This window comes from Indicator indicator, chromosome Z, assembly GCF_027791375.1.
Source record: "Indicator indicator isolate 239-I01 chromosome Z, UM_Iind_1.1, whole genome shotgun sequence".
NCBI lineage: Eukaryota > Metazoa > Chordata > Aves > Piciformes > Indicatoridae > Indicator > Indicator indicator.
In genome coordinates, this window is record NC_072053.1 from 39,150,074 (window position 1) to 39,167,008 (window position 16,935).

A 16,935-nucleotide genomic window follows, 5' to 3' on the forward strand; every position below is an offset into this window, starting at 1 on the left:
AAAAAAGAAAAAGACAGTGCTTTTTACTTACCTAATGAATAGTCTTAACTCTTCTTGCACTATATAGTAGCAAGGCAAAGGACCTTCACTGTGCTCAAATCTTGGGGAGAGAATATCTTTTCTCACAAGAGAAGGGTAGACAATGCTCTTCTTGTTATTCCTACTTATGACCTTTGCAGCCATGCACAAGATGTGTAGGAATTTCCAGTCATTATTAGCAGCTATTTAGCACAGCCTGAAATAAACACCGTTGTAGGGACTCTGAGTTTTGTAGTTGGATGACTTACTGACACTGCAGTTCCGATGAGTGCTGCTCACATGAAGCTTTGATCAGATGACAAGTTTCTTAAAATGCCAGTGGCAATTTTCCCAGCATTTCTGTTTCTGGTTACAATGAACCACTGTTAACAATAGAGAATTTTCCCTAGAGGGGAATTTTCCAATAACGGGGAAGTTTCCTGAAGAAGTGGGTGGCGTTACATCAACATGCAAGTTCTGTTACAAGAAGTCTTTGGGCAAATAGTTCTGGTTTTGTTGTCTTCTTTTGTTTGTGAGGGAAACACACAATAGCAGTACTGGAGAGTATTTGGTGTAGAGAATATCGTTTAGCCTTTATATAACTCTGTTTGCCATAGATGTCAGAAGACAGCAGGAAGCAAGAAGGAGCATTGGGACAGGTTCTGTAAGAAAAGTAGTGAGAAGATTGCAGTTTTGATTGGCATCTACATTGCAAGCTGTTTCAGCCAATCTAGCCAGGAGATCCTTCTGCTCAGGGTGAAACAGTAGAAGGGTCTGTAATGGTTGTTGCAGTGGCTTTTTTTCATGTGCATGTGGATTTAACCTGGACCTACTTTTTTTCTTGCTGAAAGTGAAAAATCCAGTACAGCAGAAGACTCAACGACTTTTGTAAGTAATAGTCATATTTCTTTGGTGTGTAGTACTGTTTCTTTTCCTCTGTAGTGGGAAAAAAACCTGCAAATTGAAGTTCAGCAACAACAGGATATGAACATGCATTTTAAAACCCTAGAAGCTTAAATGTTGTCATCTGTCTTTCAGGAGTTAATCAGAACAGCTCTCTTGGAGTTCACACTGATTATTTAGATTACCTAACAAAAAAGTGGGTATGAGTTGCATGCATAAATAGAGCTATCCTTCCATGACTGTAGTACACACTCTATTTGTTTTGAGCAGCTTCTCAGCTACAGCCTCTACTTAAAAAAAAAAAATTAAAGTATTGTGGGACCAAGTGTGCTGCAACTCTGGTCATCCTGGGATGAAGAGTACTCTACTTGTCAGTTTCAGTGGCTCACTCTTCTGCAGGCTTGCCTCTAGAGTAAGCATTATCAGAGCACACTTGTGAGTTTGGTATGCCTCTGTCTAGTTTGAGAAGCTTTATTCTGGGGTTTAGTTGGTGCCCTGAACAGCTTGTTGCTTAGGAAGTGGCATTATGATGGAAGCACTCTCATGTATATACATCACCAGAAACTCTTAAGTACCCACAGGATTCGGCATCAGTTTGCTGGGTGATTTTAAGAACATCACGTGAATTGGGTACCTAACCACAATAAGAAGCCTGGAACTTGTTTATCCATTAATTTGTATTTTCCTGTTCACGTCAGCAGAACGTACTTTTGTAGTTGTATGCCTAAAAATGTATTAGACTGACTTCCTTTCTCAGCTTTATCTGTGTTACCTTCTGCAAACTTACTATTGGGATCAGGCAGCAGCAATCAGGAAAAAAAGTATCTTCAATCAAATTCTTATGAGAGGTCTAATTCCATTAAACAGTAACACTGTAAAGGCTTGTATGTGTCCTATGATTCAGGACAATATTGTTACTTTTTAATCTTCTTAAAGTTGACAGCGAGAGAAAGAAAGATGAAACAAGTTATGAAAATGGTGAAAGTCACAGCCTGGATAGAACTTCCTTAGTTAGGAAGCATGATGGGTATTACAGTTTTCTAATTTCTTACACAAATGCTAAAACTAGAGCTAGAAAGTTCAAGGCAATATTTCCTTATTTGTGTGGCTATTTGTGTATCCAAAATGAGGGCTTTATTTAGATAAAATTCTACAGTTCTCTTTACTCACTAAAGACTTCCATTACACTGAATTCGAATTTTTCTTCATATTAATTTGAAAAATGCTAGCACTGTTTGTTGCTGGTATTTGGTCTGACTTAAAATACACACTTAGCAAGTAGGTATGTGAAGGTTAAGGGTGTGAATTTACATTAATCGATGTTTTATAATATTAAAGTGTTGTGTAGCGGGATGGAAACTGTCTATAAAGAGCAGAAAAACTTCTGACAGAAAATTGCAATAATTTACATGTTCAGAGGTAGACCAGCAGAAGTAAAATAAAATAGATTTTTGTTTTATGAAGGCACTGTTGTGTAGGTACTCATTATGTGATTAATTATGGCATGAATTGTGTTCATGATATATATAATTTAACATACTCCGTGGTAAGTACTGTGAGACTTCTTGTTACAAGATGGTATGTTCACAGCATATTAAAGTAAGGCAAACAGGTGGGAAAGAACTAAGTTCTGTTTCTTCCACTGAATGTGTATAGAAAACTCTTGATTCTCTTCCTAGCAGGAGCAATGAATCCTGCTACAGTTTAGGGGAACAGTTGGGTAGTTGTTGAGTATTTATTTACTTATTGACAAGACAGTGATAAAACATGTATTTTGCCACAGCCAAGGACAAATGTTTAAAGCAAATAAAATTAGTTCTTCCTGGTCCCATGCAGAAAGCTTTCTGGCTCCTGCTGTAGTTGAAGATGTGATTTTGTCATGGTTTTGACTAGAGTACAATTCACTGTCTTTTGTTCAGCTTTTTGTGTGGGGTGACTACAAAGTGTATTTTACAATGCAAGTTAGAAAATGAGCAGATATTTATATTTGTCTATTATTTTATTATTTTAGGTTCTGTCTACATCATGGAAAAGCCTTTGATTTTGTATATATTTTTATTCTACTGGCATTTCCTAAATGGTAAGAAGCTGAGTTGTAAGAAGTAGAACTGTTTGTTCCCTTTCCATGTATAAGCACAGAAATATTAACTCTTCAGTTTTATTTCAGGTGTTAGTGTTTGGAGTTTTTTTTTTCCTTAGTGTTTTAAATAAAAATGTCAGCACATGCTTTTACATTAACTAGATATGTGTGCTTAATATGTGTACTTTGATATGGGGCTAGGTTGGAATCTTTGTTGGTCTTTCAGCAGAGACATCATTTCAGATAAGGTACCATTTGCATTACACAAAAAGTTTGATCAGCGCTGACAAACCTGGGAATTGGCATTGACATTATTATATAAAGAGAGCATTCTGAGGCACTAACAGCTGCCTGGGGCAGCATTCTGAGAGCAGCAGCTGAGAAGTTGTGCACATACTTTCACTTGTTTTTGGTACAGCATCACACTGTGTGTGTGCATAAAGCAGGTATCTGCAGGTATAAACTTGGGCAGGTGCATGCAAAAATGTTTAACTTTTCTGAACAGGGCAGGTGCTTTTGGTCCTTAAAATATCCTACATATATGGTACAATATGACTTTAAAAGATTAGGCTTGTAATTGGAAAATTTAATTTCCTTCCAAATTTTGTTTTTCAGCTTTATTCACAGTTGAAGCTCCCCAGTCACTCTATATCGTGGAACATGGTGACAATGTGACTATGGAATGCAGATTTCCTGTGAATGGGAAATTAAAGTTTGGAGATTTAAATGTCAGCTGGGAAAAGAAAGAGGAGTTAAAGAAGCAAGTGTATGTACTTCTCAAAGGACAGGAAGACTTAAGAAATCAGGACAGTGACTTTAAGGGAAGAGTAAAACTGTTGAAGGAGAATCTAAAGTTGGGACAGTCTCTCCTTCAGATCATTGGTGTGAAGCTCAGAGATGCAGGAGTTTACCACTGTATTATTGGCTATGGGGGAGCTGACTACAAGACAATTAATCTGAAAGTCGATGGTGAGTGCACTACTTCTGGAGGTTCAATGTTATCCAATTCCATTAAAATATTTCAGAGGAGTGCCTGAAATAGGAAAAATGTTGGTTAGCATTTCAACAAATCTCTCCAGAGACAGGAGCTGCCTCATAGCCCTTGAGCCCTTTGTGGTTTGAGTCAGGTGGAATCCATGTTCTGTCCTTATTTCTTATAATGACAAACGAAGAATGGTGTTGCAAAACCATTTACACAGGACAACGATCAGAAAGCTAATGCAATTTTCTAAACAGCGTCAAAATAGTAATAAATCCTGTACCTGCAGCTACTATGGAGAGATACAATACTGATATTTACTTTTCCTGTTTAAGGTGTTGTTTGCAAAATCCAAGCAGATGTACAGAAACTTGATCCAGCAGCTGGGGAGAAAGAAAAGATGTCTTGCTAATAAATGCTGTTCTACTAGCTTCTTGGTTGTAATATTTTTTCTTCCACTTGTTTAGCTCCTTATAGAGCTATAACCCGAAGAATAGTGAGAATAGGAAACAATGAATGGAAGTTGACATGTTGTTCAGAAGGTTACCCACAGGCTGAAGTGATATGGCAAAACAGAGAACGTGAAGACTTGACTGATAGGGCAAACACAAGCTACGCAACTGGAAGTGACCAGCTGTATCGTGTGACAAGTACCCTTACAATCAAAAGTAGAACTGATGAGGATTTCTACTGTATATTCTGGAATAAAGAGCTGCAAGAAAATACATCTGCTGTTTTGCACATATCAGGTAACATTTCTGTATTTGATTTATTGTACTATGTAATTTTGTCCCAGATAAATCAGCTGTGATGACTTCCTCTTTCCTATGTAATTTCAAAAAGCCTTAAAGGAAATACCTGTGTTAAGTTTCACTATTAGTGTACACTTTCACCATACTAACATGTTCCTTGTGGATGGGATTCAAGGACAGGAATTTTGCATGACCTACAGTTGTGTGAAAATTGAATCTGAGTATTTAAAAAAGTTCCATTATTTGATGCCCAGAAGTGAAACCCTCCCACATAAATTAAACATGCCTTCCAAGAATGTTCTGTTTTGCTGGTAATAACTTGAATAGTATGGTCTTTTCCTGCCACTCCAGCCTTTGGTTTGAGCATATTTAAATTTAACAAATTTTAGATAGATTTTTTTTTTCTCATTGATTCTAGATTGAAGGAAGGTGCATGAATGGAGAAGACCAATACAATCTCACTAGACCTTTTAACTGAGTACAAGCCTTACTGCTTTTGCTTTTGGTTACTCTTCTAATTTTTGTATTGTATTGTGGTACTTTTCACAGTTTCAGCCAGATGGGAGGACTGACCCAACTCAAAAATAATGTTTATCAGACTGTCACATGGTCAGGTCATTTACCTGGTCCTCTTCACCAGACAGTTTTAAAAATGCCGATACTGGCACACTTTTGGGGACTGACAAGGGTTGGAAGCATGCAGCTGAGAGTGAGAAAGCCAAGTCATCCTTTCAACAAGTGTGTGTGTAAGTTTGTTTTCAACAGGAAATACTTCTGGGATTCAGGAAGGCCACTGATCCTTTGCATACAGGGCTTTGCCAGATTTGAGGGACTCTCTGCTGTCTTTCTAAGTTAGCTCTTTCCTGTAGTCCTGACATGAAACTAAGCTAGATATAGCACTTTGGTGACAAGCAGGATTTGTGACAGGAATCAAAGGTACTATCACGTGGAGTGCAGGAAGCAAAGATAAATATGAATGTGCCTTATCTTTTTCTCCCTTTGTTGGGATGAGACATGGTAAAGTCCAGGACCAGCACCTGACCCTAGACACAATCTGAAAATGAAAGAGAAAGGGAGAAGCTTATGCATTTATGTAATGCCTTCCCCCAACTTGTTTTTCTTGAAGATTCAGATGATGGTGTCCTGTGGACTGAGAGCAGACGCTTTGTTGGAGCAATTGTTGTTGTGACTGCTGTCTTTGGTTCAGTGCTTCTATTTATGTTCTGCGTAAGAAAAGGTATTCAATTATTTATTTTAGTGTATCTCAGTTGTTAGCTGTCTGTTCTGTTAATTCATCCTGGCAGAAGTGGATTAAGATAATAAAAGTCTGTGTTAGGTCTTTCATCCTGAAATCACTATTTTTTTTTACCATGTTGTTTATTTCTTTTCCTTTATCTGACATAGCTAAATCCTAGTACATTAGCAGAGTGGAGCAGGTTGTCAGCCGCTCAGAAATCACTTATCCATGCATCTCTATTATTTTTTTTTTCTTAGAGATAATGATGTAGAGCAATAGGAGTACTGTCTAATCTCTTCAAACATCAAAGCACAGCTTATGCTTCTACTGAAATGGAAGTTTTGATCAAAAAAGTCCTTTTTTGATTGAGGACCAGAATTTAAGTTGCATATAGACGCACTGGAGTTTTCTTAGGTTTTATTTTTCCTTCATTCTCACTGTGTGCACACTTATTTAAAGTGACCTAATTGCTATTAATCCTGCATATATGTCTTTACTCTGGTTAAAACGCCATGAAAAGCAGTGGACTACATATGAAGTGATAAATCCAAGGTTTTCAGTCTGGAAGATTTTTTTTTTTCCAAAGTAGGAATATTCCCACTGCAGTTTCATACCACATTGACTTTCGACATCTTCAGCATTACAATATCCTTAAGAGCTAAAGCAATGGTGGTGATTTTTTACTTCCTAGATAACTAAAGAAAAAACTTGGAGAAATAATCTTTAGGGTGTAGTGTGAAAAGAATATGGTTTGCCCCAAAATGAACTGAAAGAAAAAAATGTTTAAACATGTTGCTTAACCCAAAATGCATACTGTTGCTTTTTTTTCCTTTCTCCACCCCCCCTCCCCCTTTTATTCTTTTTTTCCCCTTGGAGTAAAAGTAGGTGCGTTTGAGGATTTTATATTCAGGGATAGTTTTTGCTCTTCATTTTAACAGATATAATAAAGTCATGCAGTTCTCAGAACATCAACAGGACTCATTTGAAAATGTCTAAAGTGGTTTTATGGAACATTCTGGTTTTGGCCAGAACTTTTCCTCTGAATAACAATTTTTTTGATTCCTTTTAGCTGATGCATAGCTAGTTCGTTTTTTTTTTTTCCAAATAACTTCTCAATTTTGTTTTTTTTTTGTCGTCAAGTTGTCTGCAGAGAAACAAGTACCAGAGGTGTTGAAGCTGGTACAGTTCTGATAGCATTACAATATCATACAAGCATAACTCTGTAAACTATTACCAGAAATAATTAAAAAACTTAAACAAGATGGTTGACTAAATGCTCCTCTGGAAATTTTTTAATTGTGTAGGAGATGTAAATGTATGTAGCTAGCATAAAATAAAATGTAATTCAGTAAAATAAATACAAGATGTAACTAAATATGGATATTCAGTGTTCAAACTCATATTCTGCTATGGTAACATGACCCAGAAGGAGTGTTTGTAAACTTAAAACATTTGCAGGTGATGCTAAAAGGCTGCAGAATGCCTGTAGATAAACCTGCATGAATAAGGGTGTTGAAAGAACATGATAAGGATATGAGTAGAATGTGAAAGTAGAAGAAGTATCAGCAAAATCCTTGACTTCTTGGAAGATTCCTATCTGAATACTTCAGTAAAGGTCAGGTGTTTCCTAGGTTGCTTGAGTAATATGTTATTTCTGTGTAGATGATAATGTATATACCTGTCCTAATGTAGATGATTATCATTATTATGTGGTATATATCTATCTCTATCTCTACATGCATGTGTACATGATAAACTACAAGTTGATTCAGAAACTAAGGTAATAGCCATGTTTTTCTTTTAAAATCCAATGTGCCGTAGACAGCCATACAAGTGATTCTTTCAGAATGGAAACTCCCTGGAATATGGGCTTTTTTTCCCCTCAAAAAGGCACTGAGAAGGTGATCCTCTTCTTGTTCCCTGTTGCCCAATATATATTTATATTTTTGGTGAAAATATACAATGGAAAACCATTTGAACAAGTATTTTCCACTAATGTTAGTGTATAGTGTAATTGAAGTTCTGGCTTAGGAACGAGCAGTGGAAATCAGAAATGGACATACTAGGGGCACTGAAGAAAACATTTTGCTGTCTTTGAAGAAATGGAGTGTTTTGAGAACCAACAATTACGCTTATACTAAGTGTGTCTTTACTGCCAGGGTGCTTAAGATGCCGTGAGATCCTATGAAGGGCATTTTGGTTTAGTTTTTGCTTTTCTCTCTTATTTCCTTTCAGCTAGAGCAAGTAAAGACTACAGAACACCTGTGGCTAGTTCTTTAATAGCAGGTATGTATATATGGCTTAAATCAAGCTCAGTTTGATTCTTGTGGAACTAATAACTTGAGAATTTTCTTTGTAACAATGACAACCAAATGCAGATTTATATTAAACTTTCATTTTGCTTTTTAGTTCTCCTTTATCATAGAATCATAAACTCTTACAGACTGGAAAAGACCTTTAAGATTATGGAGTCCAAATGTTAACCTAATACTGCCACGTCCACCACCGGGCCATGTCACTAAGTGCCACATCTACATTTGTACTTTTTGTTACAATGTCAGCTTCCTGAAAGGAAAACCAGAAAGAAAAGCATACCAGTTTCATGAGCAATCTTAATATGCACAGGAAAAGCACAGAGTAGTGTGCTGTGTTTTGGAAACTCTGTGATAGGATGGTACATGTTCCCCATGGAACATATAACCCGGGATGGGAACAAATCCTGGTGTGCAGACTCTGTGTTGCAGTCTGAGTCACACTGACATGATCCTGTGTTTTCTACAGTCTTCTAATGTGCGCTTAAGGTTCTTTGTCACAAGATTGAGAACAGAAGGTTCAGCTTTATCTCCCCTAACATTTTCTTCCTGCAGAGATAGTGATGCTATTTGGCATGAGCAAAGCTCTGCGAATGACCAATACCACCATGACAGTGAGAAGTGGAGGAAAGAGTGGATGGAGTTCATATTTACAGTGAGAGAGATTAAAATACATTAGCCTCCTTTCATGATGGGTTATGGTTGTTGTTTTTTAAATACGTTGTATGACTTCATTTGCAGACCACTTCGAATTAAACTGCTATGTGAAAGTTCTTTCATACTGGCAGTTGGGGTTTTTCTTAAGAAAACCTCTTATGACAATACTCACCTAAACTAGGCACAACATTTGGTGCTCATCTTCAGATCTGCGTTTAAGTCACATAGTTCCTGTATGGCCTGAGATAGTAGCTTTTAATGAAGATTTATCACGATATGAAAAGTTCAAGCTATACTGATTGTTATCTCTATGTATGTCATTTGTTTAAAGGGCTGTCCAAAGATAAGGATATGTATGACTGCAGAGATGCTTCTTTTGAAGAAAAGGAGCTGAAGTGTAAGTATAAATGGTAATGGGAAAAATAGTAGCAAATTGGACACAGTGTATATCGTCAGAGCCTTGATTTGTGGGTGGTTTATTTAGTCCATTATTTCATCAGACAAAGGCTTCAGAAGAAGTGCAGCCTCCCATTATTTGTCTTACAAACTCACCATCGTAACTCTTTGTGTACTTGGAGTTAAATCTCGATTTAAGAACATAAAGAAAATCCATGCAAAGGAAACTGTGATGTGGGATGTGTAACAGCCCAAACAAGTAACTTCTCTAGCTTTCACTTTTCACAGAATCACATAATGGTAGGAGCTGCAAGGGAACTCTGGGCATTATCTAGGCTACCCCTCCACCCCCAATAAAGCAGGTTCACTTAGATCATGTTGCACAGGAACACGTTCAGACACATTTTGAAAGTCTCCAGAAAGGGAAGGTCCACAACCTCTCTGGCCAGCCTGTTCCCGTGCTCCATCACCCACAGAGTAAATTTTCTTCCTACATTTAGGTAGAATTTCCTGTGTCATATTTTGAGTCCCTTGCTGCTTCTCCTGTTGCTGGGCCCTGCTGAAAAGAGTCTAGTCCTATCCTCCTGACTCATGGTTAACTTGTTGCCTACCAGGACTCCCAGGACTTCTCTGGGGAGATGCTTTCCAGCAGGTCAGCATTTAACCTGTACTGGTGCTACAGAAACAGCTGTGCCAGCAACTGAAGGAGTGGTGATGGCAGTGGGGTGGGAGACCTTAACCTCTGTGAGCTGTGAGACTGTCTCAGCAAAGCAAGAAAATGAATGACCAGGTCTCTGAAATCTCTGAAGCATACTGAGTTTTCCTTGGTTGATGAGGACTGGAGTGATGATGGTTGGGTTAGTGAACAGTTATGTCAACTGGACATCCATAAATCCTTGGGTCCTGATGGCATGTACCCAGGGGTGCTGAGGGAGCTGGCAGAGGTCATTGCCAGACCACTCTCCATCATCTTTGGTAAGTCATGGCAGACAGGAGAGGTGCCTGGAGACCGGAGGAGGGCAAACACCAACCCAGTCTTTGAAAAGGGTAAGAAGGAGGACCCAGTTAACTATTAGACCAGTCAGCCTCACCTCTATTCCTGGAAAGGTAATGGAGCAACTTATCCTCAGCACTGTCCTTAGGCCTCTCAAGGACAAGAAGGTCATTAGGGGCAGTCAACATGGTTTTACTAAGGGGAAGACATGTTTGACCAACCTGATAGCCTTTTATGAGGACATAACCAGGTGGATAGATGATGGTAGAGCAGTGGATGTGGTTTACCTTGATTTCAGTGAGGCATTTGACACTGTCTTCCACAGCATCCTCGCAGTAAAACTGAGGCAGTGTGGTCTGGATGATCAGGTAGTGAGGTGGGTTGGGAACTGGTTGAAGGAAAGAAGTCAGAGAGTTCTGGTCAGTGAGACAGAGTCTAGTTGGAGGCCTGTATCTAGTGGAGTCCCCCAGGGGTGAGTACTGGGACCAGTACTGTTCAATATATTCATCAATGACCTGGATGAAGGCACAGAGTGCACTATCAGCAAGTTTGCTGGTGACACCAAACTGGGTGGAGTGGCTGACTGTGTCGGTGTGAGCTGAAATTCTCCCCCACCAACAATAACCAGGCTAGCTCAGTCTGGAAGCAAATGAAAAGCTGTATTTACAAGCAGAGTCTAAAATCTATGATGAAATGCAATGAATATGTACAAATATACAAAATTCACAACATTCACAAATATATACAATCAACAGAAAAGCACAACCGATCTCCCTTTGCTTCCCCCCAAGGGGACCCTCCCAAAGGGGCCTCTCTCTCTCCCAGGAGCTTCCCCCCAGACCTCCCTGGACAGAGAAGCAGAGTTTGTTAATCAGAAAGTTGTTAACTTAGCTGCCAAGGTCAGTACATGTTATCTTCAGCCAGAAGAGAAGAAGAAACAGCAGCCAGACAGCCCAGCAACTGCCCCCACTGCTGAACGCAGAATGTGCAGAGTGCCCACTTTGTTTTGGGTAATAGTTCTTAAACATTTCTATCTATCCAATGGAAGTGTTTAGAACAATTGTTATTTTGCTTTCTTATACCCAATAGTGACTTATTTACATTCTTTGACTTTGTTCTGAACTTTGCAAGGAATAATTAAAAAGACAGTTTCAAACCATCACACTGACACACCAGAGGGTTGTGCTGCCATTCAGTGGGACATGGACAGGCTGGAGAGCTGGGCAGGATGAAATTGAATGAAATTCAACAAGGGCAAGTGTAGAGTCTTGCACCTGGGAAAGAGCAACCCCATGGAGCAGTAGAGGTTGGGGACTGACCTGCTGGAGATTAGTGAAGGGGAAAGGGACCTGGGGGTCCTAGTGGATGGAAGTTGACCATGAGCCAGCAATGTGCCTTTGTGGCCAAGAAGGCCAATGCTGTTCTGGGGTGTATTAGAAGGAGTGTGGTTAGTAGGTGGAGAGGTTCTCCTCCCTCTCTACTCTGCCCTGGTGAGGCTGCATCTGTAATATTGTGTCCAATTCTGGGCCCCTCAGTTCAAGGACAGAGAACTGCTTGAAAGAGTCCAATGGAGAGCCACAAAAATGATTAAGGGAGTGGAACATCTTCTTTATGAGAAGAGACTGAGGGAGCTGGAGCTCTTTAGCTTGGAGAAGAGGAGATTGAGGGGTGACCTTATTCATATTTATAAATATGTAAAGAGTGAGTGCCAAGAGGATGGAGTCAGGCTCTTCTTGGTGATGCCCAATGACAGGACAAGGGGCAATGGGTGGAAATTCAGGCACAGGAAGTTCTATGGAAAGAGGAGGAAGAATTGTTTCACTGTGAGGGTGACAGAACACTGGAACAGGCTGCCCAGGGTGATTGTGGAGTCTCCCTCTCTGGAGATATTTAAGACCTGCCTGGTGAGTTCCTGTGTGACCTGGTAGAGGTGATCCTGCTCTGGGAGTGGGTTTGGACCAACCCCTGACATTCTGTGATTCTGTCATACCATGGTTTGGAACAGATGGCAAAGTTACTGAGGTTTTTTTACCACATTCTTGCTGACTTCTGAAGCATCAGTTTTCTTGCTGCTACACCTTACTGCAATAAACATGAACGAAAGAAAGAATCTGGTCCTGCAGGTATAGATATTCAAATCAAAGAGTTAGGGCCTGGGGATGTGCTGCTGGGGATATAGATAGAGAGAGCACTGAATGTGTTTGAAAAACTTCAAAAGAAGATTTAAAAAGAATGGGCAACCTAAGCCACAGCAGTATCACTGTATTTGCTAAAAAGTGATTCTTTGCTAAAAAGTGTGTTTGAAATACCAATTTATTTCATCCCATGATAATAATATTTTTATGTTTGATCTTTATATTAATTTTGGTTTAGATATTAAATTTTGACAATTAGGGAAGACATTTTGGGACTTCCAATTTCTAGGAAAGTGTCTCAAAGCCCGAATGTTCTGTGACTTTGTAATTGTTCTTTTCTTTTTTTTTTTTCATATAATTCTTCCTTTTACAGATATGCAAATTGAGAAGACCTAGAGAAAGCAGGGGAAGCTCCTTTTCCTGTGTGGTGAAGGCTTGACAGCTCAGATGTTCTGTGTTCTGTCTATTAAGGGGGATATTCTTTTTGTTGTTGGTTTTTTTTTTTTTATTCTGTGATGACAATCTTCTGTATCATTTTAACTCTGGAAAAGTGACAATAGAGTTATTGTCATATAAAAAAATATCCTTGGATTTAGGCTTCTATGTGTGTGGCTAGGTATGCCAACATATCCATGTTTCTGCATTTTTAAGACTGTGCACTTTCAAAGATCCATTTCAGTAAAAGAACCTTTAAAATAAAAACTTTAGATCTATGACCATTCTGAAGTTGATAGCAAGTTCTTCAACAAGCCATTTTCTGGGCTGCCCTTGCCCTTGCCCTTGCCCTTGCCCTTGCCCTTGCCCTTCCCCTCTCCTCCCCCTTCCCCTTCCTCTTCTTCCCTTTCCTCTCCCTCCCTTTCCCTATTGTGTCTCCTTCCTGCTCTCTTTGACATTTCAATGGGTAGCATTGGCACTAATGCTTTTTCTGTGAAAATCAGGTATCTAAGATTTGAGTGTACAATAGTGTCTACAACCATGTCATCCCTCTAAGGAGTCCTACAAAAAAGAGACAGTGAAGAGGTGAAATCTCATTGGACTCAGATTTTGCTTTTCAGTTTATAATAAATGAGCCTGTTATGCAGTCCTAAGGATGCAAATTCAGCCCTCAGCCCAGGGTTTCACTGCTAGGCATTATTTGATCTGTATGATGTAAAGTTCTGTTAATACATCTCAGTAAGCTGTCCTATGTTGTAGGATAAAGAAACATGTCTCATAACCATAACAGAGTAGGTAGACCTCAGTTAAATAAAATAGTTACTATGAAGTGATTTCCCTAATTTGTTGCAGAGCTTACCATTTGATTCTTCAAAGATGCTATATGAACTTGAACATCACCTCCCACTTCCCATCATGCTCTTTGGGGTGATAGTCTGGGTGTCACTGAAGGTGACAGCCAATTTTTGATTATTCCTGGAGTGCAATCATGATTTTGGAAATATTAGGGCCCCCAGTATAAAAATTACTGCCTCTCCTCAACACACAAAGGTAGTTTTTTATCATCACATAAACAATTCCCTCTTTGGACAACCTCTTCATTTTCTGCTTCCTCTTTGGGACTACTGCAGCTGTTTGCACAGGGTCAAAGGGCTACTTGTAGTTCTATCAGCCTATGCAAGGCAGTGCTATTAGTGCATGTTTAAGTATCATGTTACCAGTTCATCTCTTTATCTACTCCACTGGAGAGCAGGAACTGTCACATTTATCTTTTCCCAGCAGGAGAAAATGTAACTTACTGTTAACAGTGCTGTGTATTATATGAGTAAGATAATGAAATGAGGGGATATAAATGTATTTTCAAATTCTGTTGCTGCACTCTACTGTCCATGATGTCACTGATTGAATTCCTGAGTGGTTGATATGAAGCTTGAAATTTTGCTACTTCCTTAGATAATAAAGATGTGTGAACAGGTGATGTGAAAAGACTTATCCTCTCTAAATAAGCTCTGATTTATAGTTCTCTGACATCCAAACCAGAATTTGTCTAATCTAATTTAGGTAATTTTACAAATTAGGCTTTTAGGATAAGGTGTTTCTAAGCTCCATTTTTATGAAGACAGGCCCACATGCTAATCCAGTGCCATGGATTGTGCCAGCACAATTACTTTCCACTTGTGACGGGGAGAATAGAAACCTAACAGAACATACAGCACACTTAGGTCATGAGAACTAGATAAGAGGAAGTCCTTCATATCGTTCATGCAGGTAGAGAGTCTCCTTTGGTAAGGCACTGGTGTTCCACAAAGACATTGCCATGACTCCAAATGGGACATCCATCTTTTACAGCAGATGGTTATCTGCTGCCTGTCTCACCTCAAAATGGACTCTGCATAACTTGCCCACTGTTCATATTCTCCGCCTTTTTATTTTACCTTTAATAAATAATTTTAAAATTGTTATTAATTGTAAGGTGCTTTTGCATAAAAACTTCTCCCTAAATGGAGAAGTCCCTATTTGGGCTCGTTGACCTTAAGAGGTCTTTTCCAGCTGAAACAATTGTACAATTCAATGAAATAGGGTACTTGTCTTAGTGTGGAAGGCCACAAAGTAAACAAGGTCTTTGAGGGTTGGTGCCAGGTGGAGGGTGAAGATAGATTTGAGAGAAACAGTAGGCATAAGTGTCAGTCAGGAAGAAGTGCCTTAAGGAAGATTCAATTCCACCACTCTCACCTACCTAACAAAAATACCATGGATCTCATTTCACTTCCGTCTTTCTCCCTTTGCTTTTACTGAAAGCAGGACATCGGGCAAACTTGATTTAATTGTAAATCGTAGATCAAGTTCAACTCTGCCCTATGGAATTTTCTCTCTCCTTCAAATGTCCAGTTGACTAAACCATTGACTTCTAATAGCTGCAGAAGAGGATACTGGATTTTTTTCTGGAAAAATATCACGCTACTCAGGAATTACTTTGTGTGGTAGGGCTACACAAGACAAGGGTACTGAGAAAATAAGTAGTGTAACAATGGTTTTGTTGCTCTGTAACAGGCAGTAGGAGACATGATTTCATGATCCGATTTAGACTGGAATTCTGATGCAATCAATCATCATACATCATCAAAAATTATCAAGGGGTTGGAGCACCTGTGCTACAAAGACAGGCTGAACGAGCTGGGGTTGTTCAGCCTGGAGAAAAGGCGGCTCTGGGGAGACTCCTTCCAGTACCTGAAGGAGACCTACAAGAAAAGTGGAGAGAGACTGTTTCCAAAGGCCTGTGGTGATAGGACAAGCAGCAATGGCTTCAAACTAGAGAAGAGTAGATGTAGATCAGATGTTAGGAACAAGTTCTTTACCATGATGGTAGTGGAACACTGGAACAGGTTGCCCTGGGGAGGTGGTTGGGGCCCCACCCCTGGAGATATTCAAAGTGAGGCTCAAGAGGGCTCTGGGCAACCTGATCTAGTTGAAGATGCCCCTGCCTACTGCAGAGGGGGTTGGCCTAGATGACCTTTGGAGGTGCCTTCCAACCCAGACCATTCTGTGATTCTATGACTCTATGATTCCAAACCAGCCAGGATTCGTGAGAGTCAAGTCACATAACTTAGGTAGAGGTAGAGCACAACTCTCCTAAGTGATAGGAACTAACTGGAGACAATGAGTATATATGTCCCACTTGTAGTATCAATGTTCCCAAGAAACCTGGGAAGAGACCACTGGATCCTCTTTTATGTCTCCCATTTATGATGTGGTCATAAATTAAAAGGAGTGATAAACTGCACTATAGAGGTAAATAGTAACTAGAAATAGCAAAATACACAGACATGCATTGATAAGGTTGTTTAATAGAATTAGGCTACTTTATGTTGGAGAGAAGCTCTGACATTCACCTAGTCCAACCTCCCACTCAAAGAGGGGCCAACTTAAACTCAGTTGCCCTGGTTTTGTCCTGTCCAATGTGGTACATTTGCTATATTGTTGCTAGGCAACGGTCTTTCACTACCCTTATTTTTAATAATATGAATACAGATAACAGGAAATGTGTTGTGCAAATGTTAGGTAACTTCTTGAGGAATTCTTGTAAGAAATAACCTGCTGAAAATAAACAAAATGGAACTCAATAGTTTCATGAACAATCCTAGTAAATGCATTTCATATCCCAAGCCTATGTACTACTCTAAATAGGTTAAGCCTATCAAAATGAGTACAGCTAAAAGCAGAATTTGAGTTTATGAATTCTACCGAATGCTCGGAAAACATTTGTTTGGATGAATATTTCCATAGTTCCATATAACTTCAAACTGTGAGACATAAAGAGTGTTAGATGCTGCACCTGTCTTGCAATTCAGTCTTCTGCTATAGTGGTGCTAGGAAGCCTCTTCAGCTCATGTGCTGGGATGTTGCTATTTGCAAATCTTTCATTCTGAATTTCAGGGAAGAGATGTATGGAGGGAAAAAAAATCTGTATATATTTCTATCTGTGTGTTCCTGCTTACTTTCTTTTTTTTTTTTTTTCTTTTTAGTTGTTACTAAACCCC

The 16,935-nt window shown here is 39.2% G+C and overlaps 1 protein-coding gene across 1 annotated transcript; it reads left to right on the forward strand.

Moving 5' to 3' along the window:
- The first annotated feature begins 881 nt into the window (after positions 1-881).
- CD274 (CD274 molecule) lies at positions 882-12,970 on the forward strand. Its single transcript, XM_054397784.1, has 8 exons — positions 882-906; positions 2,933-3,001; positions 3,617-3,970; positions 4,448-4,729; positions 5,859-5,969; positions 8,205-8,255; positions 9,270-9,335; positions 12,837-12,970. The coding sequence occupies exons 2-8, from the start codon at positions 2,947-2,949 to the stop codon at positions 12,857-12,859; spliced, it is 942 nt and encodes a 313-aa protein (XP_054253759.1). The 5' UTR covers positions 882-906; positions 2,933-2,946; the 3' UTR covers positions 12,860-12,970.
- The last annotated feature ends 3,965 nt before the right edge of the window (positions 12,971-16,935 follow it).

Excerpts from the sequence above, each read along its gene's own strand:
- CD274 (XM_054397784.1), top strand. The coding sequence starts at position 2,947 with ATGGAAAAGCCTTTGATTTTGTATATATTTTTATTCTACTGGCATTTC. Across the intron at positions 5,970-8,204 it reads TATGTTCTGCGTAAGAAAAG|CTAGAGCAAGTAAAGACTAC; the intron begins GTATTCAATTAT and ends ATTTCCTTTCAG. Across the intron at positions 8,256-9,269 it reads GGCTAGTTCTTTAATAGCAG|GGCTGTCCAAAGATAAGGAT; the intron begins GTATGTATATAT and ends ATTTGTTTAAAG.